At 33.0% G+C, this 14459-nt stretch overlaps 1 protein-coding gene across 1 annotated transcript in view; it reads right to left on the bottom strand.

Annotated features, from left to right (window-relative positions):
- Window positions 1–14459, bottom strand: part of Tnks (tankyrase) — a 50629-nt gene that overhangs the window by 19552 nt on the left and 16618 nt on the right. Inside the window, exon 24 of the mRNA XM_090154859.1 lies at window positions 1917–2100. Within this exon, the coding sequence (XP_090010985.1) occupies window positions 1917–2100 (184 nt within the window). The remainder of the gene's footprint in view (window positions 1–1916; window positions 2101–14459) is intronic.

The following is a 14459-nucleotide window of genomic DNA, read 5'->3' as shown; positions in this document are numbered from 1 at the left end:
AATGTAAGAAAAATATACATTCAAATTCAAAAATCGCCAAAAATCACTAAAATGTGCAAATGCCCCACTTCCGGTGGCCTGATCTCGCAACCGATTGACGTATGAAGGGGGAAGACTACAGTGGTCATTGTCTACTTTCGCGCTATTTCAAGCTGAACTCTTTTAATTTTGTATTTTAACTCATAAAATGAATATTTAAGTGTAGAACAGCCTCTTGTTTAGTGATTAAAATAATTTTGACAATTTAAAATTTAAAAGTAATTAAGTTATTACGTTTTAATTCGGACCCCGGGAGCTAAAAAGGTTGGGCAAGCGGCCAAACTACCCTTTAGTTAGGACCTTATATCTCGTTAACTATTAATATTAGAATTATCAAAATTATTTTAAGCACTAGAGGAAGGTTAAACCTAATAAGAAAAATATAATTCAATTATGTTACAACAGAAACGTTCAGCTTGAGCGAAAAAGAGGCTTTTACTGTATTCTTCCCCCTTAACTAGAGGTCGGTAACGGTTAATCATTATCCATGTTTAAATTGATTTTTTTCGGGAAAAAAATGTAAACAAAGAAATTTACCGGTTAATATTTCGGAAAATGATTAAAAAACATGTATTATTCGTAAAATTTGAGCTTTTTATCGAAAAAAACGTTGTTTTTCCGATTAATTTTACAAATTTATCAAAAAATTAATCGGATAATAAATAATTATAAATTACTTGATCAAAACGTTTTACGAATAATTTTGAGAGCTTTATCTATTGAATAAAAGTTAACCATCCCCGACCTCTACCCTTAACATGCCGCGAGAAATCGAAAGAACACAGTACGAGAAACTAATACCCAATTCCCCTAGGGATTGAGTATAAAAACGATACCTTTAAATATAAAATACTAAAAACACTAAATCGTCAATAAAAATTTGTTCAATGCTTAACGGTAATAACAACAACAACAACAACAACAACAACAATAATATAATATATATATAATATTAATAATGTGGTTTCACTCTTAAGATGTTTGCTAATGGGTTGTACCATTAGCCATTTCACGGTTACTCAACGAGAATCCCAATAATGAACCATCCCACTCTCTCGTTCGTTTCGGTTAAGTACAAATAAAAACGCTTTTAATGAGTAGGAAACGGAAGTGAGGAAGTGAACGATCAAAAGTCTTTTACCCCCTTCCCTCCTCCCCGCCACCGAAATGGATATAACGTCTATAATAAAATATTCGAGGGGGTAGCCACTTCGAAAAAAAATGTACACCAGATTTCTGATTTCCAAATATTTTCGATATTTCTCAATTATTTCCGATATTTCTCAAATATTTCCGATATTTCTCAAATATTTCCGATATTTCTCAAATATTTCCGATATTTTTCAAATATTTCCGATATTTCTCTAATATTTCCGGTATTTCTCTAATATTTCCGGTATTTCTCAAATATTTCCGATATTTCTCAAAATTTCCGATATTTCTCAAAATTTCCGATATTTCTCAAATATTTCCGATATTTCTCAAATATTTCCGACATTTCTCAATTATTTCCGATATTTCTCAATTATTTCCGATATTTCTCAAATATTTCCGATATTTCTCAAATATTTCCGATATTTCTCAAATATTTCCGGTATTTCTCAAATATTTCCGGTATTTCTCAAATATTTCCGGTATTTCTCAAATATTTCCGGTATTTCTCAAATATTTCCGGTATTTCTTTGGATTTCTCGTGGATATCTAATATTTCCTATATTTCTTGTGGATTTCTAGATTTCCGGAAATAATTATTTGGATTTCTCGCTATCTGTACACCATATTTCTTAAGTGGCTACCCCCTCGAAAATATTATTCCAACGCGGGCAATCGAACGAAAGGAGAGGGGGGGAGTCAATTAAGGAAGTACTAGTACTGACCAGCTCCGAACATGCCCCCGATGTAGGCGTGTCGCTCGTCGAATCCCTTCTGGACGATAGCGTTGATGAAGGGCGATCCGTGGAAGAGCATTCGCTCGTTGGCCTGGTTGTGGTTCTCCTCCGAGACCTGCCGCCGACGGTGACAGTATCTCTCCCACAATTTACGATTTCGAACTTTTTGGATCTGAGGATATAAACAAAATTGACACTCAGTTAGAAAAAAATACTTATTTAGGATTGAATTTTCGTAGTACGTTTCCATAAGAGGAAAATTAATATTACTGGAAGAATGGAATAAAAATATTACATATTAAAATATTTCATTAGAAATATTTACATAAACAGGGTTGCCACAATATTTTCAGATTAAAATTATTTGATTTTTCCAGGTTTATCATTTTTAATCAAAACTATGGGCATTTTTTAGCTTATTATTTAGTAAAACAATAATTCACTGATTTTCCCCCCAGGTTTGAAAAGTTAATGAAATTCCCAGACATTATATCTGATATTATCGTTGACTTTTCGGGTCATATTTTTTTCCAACTTAAAAAAAAAAGTATCTGGCTTTTCGCTGATATTTTTAACAGTTTTAAAAATACGGCGACTTTCCGCTGATATTTTTACCAGCTTAAAAAATTCCCTGATATTTTTTTTAGAATCTTCGTAAAAATTCCCTGGGTTTCCGCTGATATTTTTAGATTCCAAAAATTCCCTGGGTTTCCGCTGATATTTTTAGATTCCAAAAATTCCCTGGGTTTCCGCTGATATTTTTACCAGCTTAAAAAATTCCCTGATATTTTTTTTTACAATTTTCAAAAAATTCCTTGGATTTTCGCTGATATTTTTAGATTAACAAAAATTCCCTGGGTTTCCGCTGATATTTTTAGAATAACAAAACATTCCTTGGGTTTCCGCTGATATTTTTAGATTAACAAAACATTCCCTGGGTTTCCGCTGATATTTTTAGATTAAAACAATTTCCCTGGGTTTCCGCTGATATTTTTATTTTACAAAAATTCCCTGGGTTTCCGCTGATATTTTTTTACAAGCTTTAAAAATCCCCTGGATGGTCACTGACATTTTTACCAACTTAAAAAATTCCCTGGATTTTCACTGACATTTTCCAGTATTTTTAAAAAATTATCTGGCTTTTCGCTGATACTTTTTACCAGCTTTAAAAAATTATCTGGCTTTTCGCAGATATTTTTTACGAGCTTAAAACACAATTATAATTTTTCCTGTTTTCCGATGTAATTTTTTTTTAAATAGAGCTAATACCCAAGGCACCACCTTCGACCACATAAGCATTGTTGCTTGTGCGTGATCAAGTAACAGGTGGCCGGGTTACAATGCGTAGGATGGTGGTGGCAAGCCCTTCATGCCACGCGAGCCAACAGCTCCCTACACTAACTATTACCGTTAACCTCAGCAAGTTTTTAGAAGGGGAAACCGAAGATCTCGGTGGAAAACCCCTTTAACCAGTGGGGAGAGAACTTACAAACTCTACGCGGAAGGAGGGGTTTCGGATTTTCACCCAGTGCCACTAGCTGGGATCGAACCCGGCTCCTCTCGCTGCGAGGCTAAAGTGCTAACCACTCAGCCACCCCATATTATAGATAAATATTTAAAAGTTATTTTATTTTAATCCGAATGAAAATTGCGGGCAAAATGATGTTTAGAAGATTTAAATTATCCGAGTATGACCGTATAACTTTTAAAAGGAATGAACTAAGATGGTTAAAAGTGATAAGTTGGAACTTTCAATTTACCGAAAATTCGGGTGGTCTTTTCTTTTTATTGTATCGTTAAAAAATAAGATAAAACGCCTAACGAGTTTTAATGAAATGAGGGAAAAAAAGATAAATACTTGGGCCTTTAAACGCGAACTAAAAAATAAAAATAAAGACGGAATGAGAGAAACGTAATCAGTAGTGAAACGTTCGATAAAAAAATCCCTTTTTTGGGTTTAATTCCTATTATTCCGTTTGCAAAAAGCGGAACAAGTTTATATATAAGAAAAGGTCGCTGGGAAGAGGGTGAATTCGAGGCGATTACCAAACAAAGGTTTTCTTGAAGAATTTGCCCATTATAATACGGGCGGGCGAAAAATAAAATAACGAAGAAGGGTGGGGTGCAGGGACATACAGATGCAAAGTAAAAAGCGGCCTTGCTTTGATCCGACTTGGGAGAGGATGGGAAGGTATACGCTACTAGGAATGAATGATTCGGTAAATTCAAGGGGCTATATATATATATATATATATATATATATATATATATATTTGGCAGAGAGGAAACAAAAAAACACGAAGCAGTAAGAAGAGATAATTTAGCCTGGCAGAGAAAGATCAAATGTAATTTCCCGACTTTTCGGGGAAGAAAATTGAGAAGAACAGAGTAGAAGGCCGCAAATGCGATTTAACTCGGGGAGAACAAAAATAGAAGGAAGAGAAGATGAGGAAGCTCAAGAGCAGACTCGAAACGGATTATCAAAATTTTAATATAGACGTATAGCTTTCTACAAATAAACAAAACTAGAATATATTACAGAAGGGTTATTTCACAAAAACGTCAATAAAGGTTTCATATACAGGGTGTTTCGAAAAGTTAAGGGGGAAGACTACAGTGACCATTGTCTACTTTCGCGCTATTTCAAGCTGAACTCTTTTAATTTTGTATTTTAACTTATAAAATTAATATTTAAGTGTAGAACAGCCTCTTGTTTAGTGCTTAAAATAATTTTGACAATTTTAAATATAAAAGTAATTAAATTATTACGTTTTAATTCGGACCCCCGGAAATAAACAAGTTGGGCAAGCGGCCAAACTACCCTTTAGTTAGGACCTTATATCTCGTTAACTATTAATATTAGAGTAATAAAAATATTTTAAGCGCTAGAGGAAGGTTCAGCCTAATAAGAAAAATATAATTCAATTATGTAATTGTTAAAACAGAAACGTTCAGCTTGAACGAAAAAGAGGCTTTTACTGTATTCTTCCCCCTTAAGCAAAAATTTTAAGGAGTTGTAGGGGGCGAGTTGAGAAGTATGCCTGTTTTTTCCCCATTTTCCTACGATGAGTTAAAAGAGCGCCAGATAGCTTCAAAGTGTGGCCTACTAGCCCCTGGAAGTAGGCTGCAACAAGCGCAAAACCAAGCAGCAGGGAAATAGGAACATTAAGGTTTTTGTTCGTGTGATAGGTAAAAAAGAACTTTGTAAGCAAATCGAGGTAACCAGCGTAAAAAAGTAAACTTAAACAGTCGTGATGGACAGCGATTTCTCATCTCATTTTCCTACTTTGTCCTTCTGTGTTTAATTAAACTCATTGCACATTTCTTATTTACTCATTTGTTTTTTGTTATTTATCTCAAATCCCACGCATTCGCAAATTCATCGTACCCCTGAAATCACATTTCCCTGCTGCTTGGTTTAGCGCTTGTTGCAGCCTACTTCCAGGGGCTAGAAGGCCACACTTTGAAGCTCTCTGGCGCTCTTTTCACTCATTTAGACTAAATTACCAAATTTATAGGAGTTTTATAGGGTTAAAATATAGAAATACGCAAGTTTTATAGCATGTATTTAAGAGGAGTTGTAACAATGCAAGACCGATCAGAAAGGAAAATTCTAAATCTTTTCGAATTTGCTCCTTTATGATTTACGCGAAAAATTACAAATTAAATATACAGGGTTGCCATAGAATTTTGAGATTCAAATTCCCTGTTTTCCCTGACCATTTTAAGAGATTTTCCTTGACATTTTAAGGCCCAATTTTTATTTTATATTTGACTTTTATCAGAAGTTAATAAATTTTAATGAACTTATATTTCAGTAAAAAGGTTATTGCAATGTTGAAAAAATTAGCCAAACTTTCAAGGAAATAAATGTTAATCTTAGAATTTGTCATAGATCTAGAGTAGAAATACCTTAAAAAAGTGCCCAGATAAAATTTTATTTCCTGACTTTTCCCTGACTTTTTACAAATTCGAAAAATTCCCTGACATTTCCCTGACTTTTTAGGTCCATTCTTTAATTCCCTGACTTTTCCCTGTTTTCCCTGACGTGTCGCAACCCTGATATATTTTTTGTTGGTGTTAATTTTTTTAAATTATCTCAGTTAGGTTTTAACCGAATTTTTTAAAATATAGTAAATATAGTATAAAAATGGAATTATAAGATTTTTTGTGGACAATTTCAGAAAAATAGGAATTATAGGATTAGTGGGGGCCATATTATTTTCTTCGATGAGGTATTACACAATAATATTAATTTGTCTGGCACTACTTGTTTATTTAGGTGTAAATACTTAGATGTAAATTATCATGATTAAATCTGATTAAAATAAATTCGGTAGCTTTGGCTGTACAAAGATTAAATTTTTAATCCCAATAAATTTCAATCAGGGGACACCCTTGGATAAAGTGAATATACATCGTTCAAAGCTCTACAAGCAACATAAAAAGATAAGTTGTCGGCCATTTTTCAAGATGGCGACGAAAGTACAAGAAGAGGAGATAATCACATCCCACCACGTTAAACAGTGGACTAATTAACATAAGAAGTTTTTATCTGTTAATCTTTTCTTCTAATAATTAATATTCATTTTATATTTCAGCACGTTTTAGGAACGAAACTAATTTTGAAATTTTTCTAATGGAAGTTTATTCTGACGTAAACAATACTCTAAACTAGTGTTAACTAATTGAAATTAAAATTTTCAACGATTACCTTTACACTATAAAATAAATTTAAATGCCGAAACATGTAACGATATTTAATTTTATTTATTAAAATTTATTTTTATAGTGTAAAGGTAATCGTTGAAAATTTTAATTTCAATTGAAAATTATTCTTTTATATAAACGTTAGTGTACAAAGCCGTTTGTATCTTGCTTTTCATTGTAAAAATAAAATGTGATTTTTATTTCCGACACCGTGAAATTAGCATTGATGTAACGTAACCAAGCTAGTTTAAAGTGACAAATGAAGTTCGCAATCTTGTTAAAAATCGAGCATGCTATTCTTTGGAAATAGGTTGTAAATTTCACCCAAAAAAACCCTAGAGAAATTAGGGAATTGGAGCAGCACTATCGGACGAATGTAAATTGGAAGGTAACACCGGCTAACGGTTAAAAAGAAAAGACCAAAAAGGTTTTCGCAGTCTCTTTTCAATTTAATATGTTAGAAAGGATCTTCTTCTCTCAGGAGGGTCCCGATTTTTAATTTGGGGGGGGGGGGGGGGTTAAAACCAGCGACCATAAATACACGCCCTACTAGAAATCTTTTCAATCGCGAAGTATTTTAATTCAAATTCCGTTTATACCATATAGAAATATATATTTAATTAAAAGAGGTGAAATATTTTAATTTTGGGAAATTGAAAGGAAAGACAATTTCAGCGAAGAGGGGTTAAGCAGGGAAGCTTTTTTAAGGAGGGACTTAAAAGGACAAAAGATTGGGAAATAAATTTTCGGTTAGCGATTCCGACCTCCACAAAAAACAACGTAATAAAATACTACAACGCGGGAGAGACGGAAGCACCTGTATAAAAAGAATAAGAACAAGTTGGCAAAAGGAAAAATACCGTACGGCGCTTAAGTCGCCATCTACATTCGTCAAATTGAACAGGTGAGAAACGATAATAATATTTTAAAATTAACATAATTTAATATTAATTTAATTCCTCATTTTAATTTTAAAATTACGCTTTTAAGTTTAGCTGACAGCCTCACTAGATGGCTCCATATTCCTAGAGAAGACGAAGCGACAAAGCCATAAGAATATTTATTTTAGTAGTCAGCCTGACTAGTGAGCCTCCTATCTTAATTTATTTTAGTAGTCACTGACTAGTGGGGGTAAAAATTGGGGGTATAAAAACAAGAAGGACAGCCAACATTTTGCTTTACCCGTCAGAATTAAAAAATAAATTTAGTATCACTTGAGTTACATGATGTGACTTTTCAATAAAATGGGATTGATGAATGATGAATTTATGATACGCCATATTCGCCATTATTTATCAATATTTAGGTACATTTTTCACTAGTCAAATTGAGGGCCCCCACTCAAATCTTCAATTTTTTTATAGGAAAAATAGGATTATTTTTCTAAAAATATAGGACTTTATAGGACTATTTTTACAAAATTATAGGATTTCATAGGATTATATATGCTATTTAATTTACTAACTTTATTCATTTAAAACCAAAATCTATATTTAGAGGAATAAATATTTGATTTTCACTTAAAAAATAGAAACTATTTAACCATTTTATTACAAAAATATACTAGTAGCTAACCATGTTAACAATAACAAATGAATAGACTAGAATGACTTTGTATAGGAATTTACCCTATAGCTAAATCTAGCAATTTAACTGAGTGGCTGGATTTGAAATGAGCAAAATATCAAAATTATAGGATTTTATAGGCCTTTTGGGGGATTTTGCTAAAAATATAGGATGTTATAGGACATTTTTGAAAATATAGGATTTTATAGGAATTATAGGACCTCTGGGGTCCCTGCTTATGTCGCAGGAAAATAGGAAAAAACAGGCATACTTCTAAACTCACCCCCTACAACTCCCTATAATTTTTGCATAACCTTTTGAAACACCCTGTAGTTTAATAATCTTGATCAACGTATAATTCCGGCATCGTCCATAATACGCCGGGCTGAAAAAGCTTTCTTTATAGTACTTTTTTCGAGGTGAAGGTAAGGGAAGAAGATTCTGACTAGCCTAGATTTATCCAATGAGCGAACAAAGAAGATGGGGAGGATGAAAAAGATGGAATAAAAGAATGATGTGAAAGAGGGGGTGATAAGAGACAGCGGGGGAGGAACGGTGTCGCCTGGAAGATGAGGAAGGGAAGTGGGTGACAAAAAATCCGTAGAAGAATCCAGCCGCGACAAAGCAGGACACGCGCGCCGAGCCAAGAGGGTGAGACACAGAGAGGATGAGCGAAGAGATATTGTTAAACACGTCCAAAGGCAAACTTTTTAGCGCCGTTTTGAGGTTATCGCCTTCTTTTTCTTAGCGCGATATTATGAAGTGGACCTTATTGTCGGATGGATTGAACTAGGACCCCATCTTTCGCCTCGCAGCGAGAGGAGCCAGGTTCGATCCCAACTTGTGGCCGAGGGGCAGGTCACTTCCTTGATTAACGACGCACCCCTCAAAAGATTAAAACCGATTTAATCGTGATTATTTTGATTAAATTCAATTTAATCACGATTAAGTTGATTAAATCATGTTTAATCATGATTAGAATGTTTAAATCTGATTTAATCATGATTAAATGATTAAATCTGATTAAAATGATTAAAATGATTAAATCTGATTAAAATGATTAAATCTGATTAAAATGATTAAATCCCGATTAAAAAATTATATCGTGATTAGTATTATTAAATCGTACTTTAGTTTTGATTTTAATGATAAATTCTCGGTTCGACCGATTATATTGATTAAATCGTGATTAAAATAATAATCAGCTATCAGCTAGGCTAATACCCAAGGCACCACCTTAGGCCTAAGTCATCAAGCGACTAATTAAAATGATTAAATCTAATTAAAATAATTAAATTTAATTAAAATGATTAAATCCTGATTAGAATGATTAAATCTAATTAAAATGATTAAATCTAATTAAAATGATTAAATCTAATTAAAATGATTAAATCTAATTAAAATGATTAAATCTAATTAAAATGATTAAATCTAATTAAAATGATTAAATCCTGATTAAAATGATTAAATCCTGATTAAAATGATTAAATCCTGATTAGAATGATTAAATCCTGATTAGAATGATTAAATCTCGTTTAAATTGTGATTAGATTTTTTAATCTTGATTGCCCTGATTTAATCATTTTACTATGATTAAGACGCACCCAAAATGGAAGTGACCTGCCCCTCGCTTGTGGCACTGGGTGAAAACTCGGAACAACTCCTTCCGCGTTGAGTTTGCAAGCTCTCTCTCCACTGGTTAGAGGGGTTTTCCCCCGAGCTCTTCGGTTCCCCCTTCCATAAAAACTTGTTGAGGTTAACGGAAATAGTTAGTGTAGGGAGCTGTTGACTCGCGTACCATCCACCCACGCATTGTAACACGGCCACCTGAATTAATGGCTTTAGAAGTCGCTTGATGACTTAGGCCTAAGGTGGTGCCTTGGGTATTAGCCTAGCTGATTATTATTATTCTTCATTTTTTTATACAGGGCGGCAAAAATTTTCACAGATTTAAATTTCCTAACCGTTTTAAGTTATTTTCCCTGACCTTTTAAGGCAGAAATTAGACATTTTTAAATTTTACATTTATCAGAAGTTAATAAAATTTAATCAACTTATATTTCAGTACAAAAGTTATTTCAACGTTAAGCCTTTCGAAGATCTTAATAATAACGGAATTTGCTATAATTAGATTTAGAGTAAAATTACCTTAAAAAAGTGTCAAGATAAAACTAAACTCCCCTACATTTTACAAATTCTTAAAATTTCCCGAAGGAAATATAGGATTATATATAAAGGATTATATTTCAAAAATATAGGACTTTATGGGACTGATTTTTCAAAAGAATACGATTTTATAGGACTATGCTATTTCATTTACTAACTTTATGCATTTAAAAACAAAATCTATATTTAGTGAAATAAATCTTTGATTTTCACTTCAAAAATAGAAACTATATTACCATTTTATCCCAAATATACTAGTAGCTAAGTTAACCATGTTAACAATAACAAAAGTATAGACTAGAATGACTTTGTATAGAAATATTTACTATATCTAAATCTACAGGATTCGTACAAAATTTCCGGAATTAAATTCCCTGACATTTCCAAGTTTTCCCTGACCAATTTCCAAATTGTTTGAGGTAAAATCTTGAAAAAATATTGATAATATATATCTTTCAAAAACTTATTTGCCGGTTTTTTGGCGGTCATTTTAAAATTCCCTTGTTACTTGTTTGGATCATTTTAAAATTCCCTTGTTCCTTATTTGGATCATTTTAAAATTCCCTGACCATGTGGAAACATTTTCATATTCCCTGACTTTTCCAGGTATCTAGTAATTTAACTGAGTGGCGGGCAAAATATCAAAATTACAGGTTTTTAAAGAACTTTTTGCTAAAAATATAGGTTGTTACAGTACATTTTTTTTTTTGAAAATATAGGATTTTATAGGAATTATTAGAGGTTCTATTTGAATACTCTTATTTATGCTAGATGGCGACAATAGATTTTTTTTTGAGGAGAAAAAATTCCGATTTATTACGAAAACCATTTCTAACCCTATTTTAAGCTTTGTTTTATCTAAAAATTTAAACGTTTCAGACTGAGAGCGCCATCTGGTAAGACTTCAATTATTTAAAAGTCAGCCTCTAACAGCGTTACACCTGTGACCCCCTCCACTTATATATCAGTCTATTAGAAAATGGCATAGTGACGTCACTAATGCTTCCCTATAAAATATTACCACTACGTAGTACGTACCTTTGGCTATGCTTACCGAATTTTTGTGCTAAATTTGTATAGGAGCAAGCATAAATGAAGTGCTATGACACCACACTGCCATCTAGGAGCAACAAACACAAGGAGAACGAAGCTAACCTTTAAGGGGGAAGTCTGAGGTAAGTTCAGAAAAACATGGTTTTTTCTTGAACTAGTTACCGAATAACTAACACTGATAAAAATAAACGGTTTGCGGCGCTTTGAAGTAAAAGGTTGGAAGTAGTTAATGAGTGCATTTCGTAAAGCTAATACTAAAATTTAATTAAATACAAATGAATAAACGTAACTTTCTATTTGTCATAATAATTCAAATACGGCTTGTCAGATAACTATGGTTGAACCTTTGAAAAGTAGAGAAACCAACAGGGTATTTAATGAATCTTTATCAAAGTTGACGTATGAATTGTACTATTAAAAATTAATGTTTTACTGAAACCCCACCGCTTTTTCGTGGTTTAAATCGAAAGATCAGAGATGTCGCTACTGTGAGATATTTGGAAGATATAGGTCTTTCGAAGACAGTGTGTCAATCACTTAAGCGACAAAAGAAAATCCAATTTCCACGAATTACGACGTGCTATGTTTCGGTAGTCACAACAGGGATTCTCGCGGGCCACCGAACCACCCGCCGGCAGCAGGTAGAAAAATGTCCGTAGGCTAGGAAAGGGGTGGATAAACAAAGACAGGGCAAAGAGCGAGTCAAACATTACTCTGGGTATAATGGGGGGGGGGGGGGCTAAAAAGTGCAGAATTAGAAATATTTGGGAAAACAGGGGATTTTGGTCGTCTCGCTAACGGCATAGGACCCAGTCCAAAGACTATATATACGCTTCGCGATGCGTATATATAGTCTTTGACCCAGTCGCATTTGAACATTTAATATCAGCTATCCATCGATGAAATTCAAGCCTTCGTGTTGTGTAAAATGTTATTAAAAAATACGGGTAAATATCTAATTTTTGGTCAATATCTAATTTTTGGTCAATGTCTAATTTTGGGTCAATGTCTAAATTTGTTTCTATATAATAATAAATACATTCAAATATTTCATTCAAATTAAAAATTATCTTAAACAATATTGTTTAACTTTAAATATAATATTTGTTTAAAAAATGGTTTCACTATCTAAATTCTTTGAATTTTACACGTACTTAATAAAGCTTTTCGAATTAAATTTACATAACCTGCTCGAATTTTATTCAATTTAAAAACTTAATAAAATTTCATCCAATTCACAGTAGCTGATAAAATTTTACCCAATTTACAGTACCTGATCAATCTACCCAAATTTAGACATTTGATATGAATTTTACCAATTTACCTGAATTTAGATATTTATAGTAAATTTACCCAATATACCCATTTGAATTTAGATTTTTACCCAAATTTATTGGGCTTTATCGACCAGAATAACCCTTAAGACTAATTTTTATCCAAATTTAAAAAGGTACGGTGGTAAATTCCAAAACATTTGGTCGATTTGTCGTGGAATGACCCCAAATTTAGAAGTTTACCAAAATTTAGATATTTACCCGAATTCAGATATTTCAAATTAAAATATTTACCCAAATTTAACCACCTACCACCTTTGTTAAAAAATTTTGAATAATTTCATAAGGGTGGGGGGGGGGGGGACCATTAGAATCTTCGATTTTGCCATGTTAATTTACATAGATAAATATATTACTTTAGTTGTCAAAAACGTTTTCGGTTGCCATGGTAAAACTAAAGCCCATCGCATTTTTCCCTTTGGGATTTTTTTTAAGTTACATGAAGGTCTACTTAATCCCTGAATTTAAACAAAATTGATGAGTTACACCTCGGGTAGTCTCCTTATAAGACATTCATCGCCGCATTTTTAAAATAAAAGTATTTCACAACAGAATTTGTTTTGGTCCATTCGTGGAGGTAGGAAATCCCGATTTTGTTCTCAGCGGGGAGCTTTTTAAGAAACTCGTATTTGGACGTTTTCATGGAAATCTACTCTCGACTTTCAACCGGGTTTCACACCCCAGAAACCTCTACACTTGGAATGTTCAATGTTCTAACCACTCTCTCGACTTCCTTCGGATAAGGGCAGCTGGCCGGTCGTTTAATTTTGCAGTAGCGCGTGATTACTGTAAACTCCAAGCAAATCGATCCCAGTTTAATGCTAAAAACTGCTTTAGCTTTATTAATTTCCCAATTTATTAGCTTAGGAAAATTAATACGTCAACGAACACAAAACTCAATCCTAAGAAGGAGAAGCATTCTTTCGTTGGCCATTACTAAAATTAAGCTATATTAAGAATTAGGTTCCACTAAGCACTAACTTCTTCAAATGAGCCCCAAAATTAATATTTGATGTAATGCTATAGGGATAAGGGTGCGTAATGATTCGACTGTGGTGCATAATGGTGCGTTATGGGTGCGTTTGATTGGTTAACAAGTTTTAGGATAAAGTTGGCCCCCCTTTGAGATTGCAATTACTTACTGAACACCATGGGGGGTGCGTAATGGTTTACGGATGGTGCATAATGGGTGCCTTTCAATCAACTTGTTAATTTTTGAACACAGCGTTTGGGGGGGGGGGGGGCAAGTTAACTGAGCCCTTTCGAGTTCTTATCTGTAGTTTACGTCACTGGGAATTTACCAGGTTACCGCCCCTTTTCCGCGGCTTATTTTAAATAAAAATTAAAAATTTAAACATTGAAATGTTCGCGTACGATTACAAAAACCTATTCGCAAAATTTACTAATTTAATCACGTCAACAATTAAATGTATTGTTTATATCTTTATATTTCTGCTTACATTTATTTTTTAATTTAAAAAGTGTCGTTAAAACCTAGGTTAAAACATGTGAAACCACAACCTTTTAGTAGTGCTCGGAATTATTTATTCATTATCATAAATTGCGATATTTTTTTCCTCATCGTATTGAAGAAATAAACTTGTTATATAACCAACGATTTCGTTAATCTACTACTCATTCAAATAAATAATTGTTTTTATTAAGTTTTAGGTGTATCCACTTTCTTTTATTCAGCTATTTC

Source organism: Leiobunum rupestre, chromosome 7 (assembly GCF_980474605.1).
Source record: "Leiobunum rupestre chromosome 7, qqLeiRupe1.1.hap1, whole genome shotgun sequence".
NCBI lineage: Eukaryota > Metazoa > Arthropoda > Arachnida > Opiliones > Sclerosomatidae > Leiobunum > Leiobunum rupestre.
Note: the sequence above shows the minus strand (reverse complement) of the source record. Positions and strands in the feature narration are given on the sequence as shown.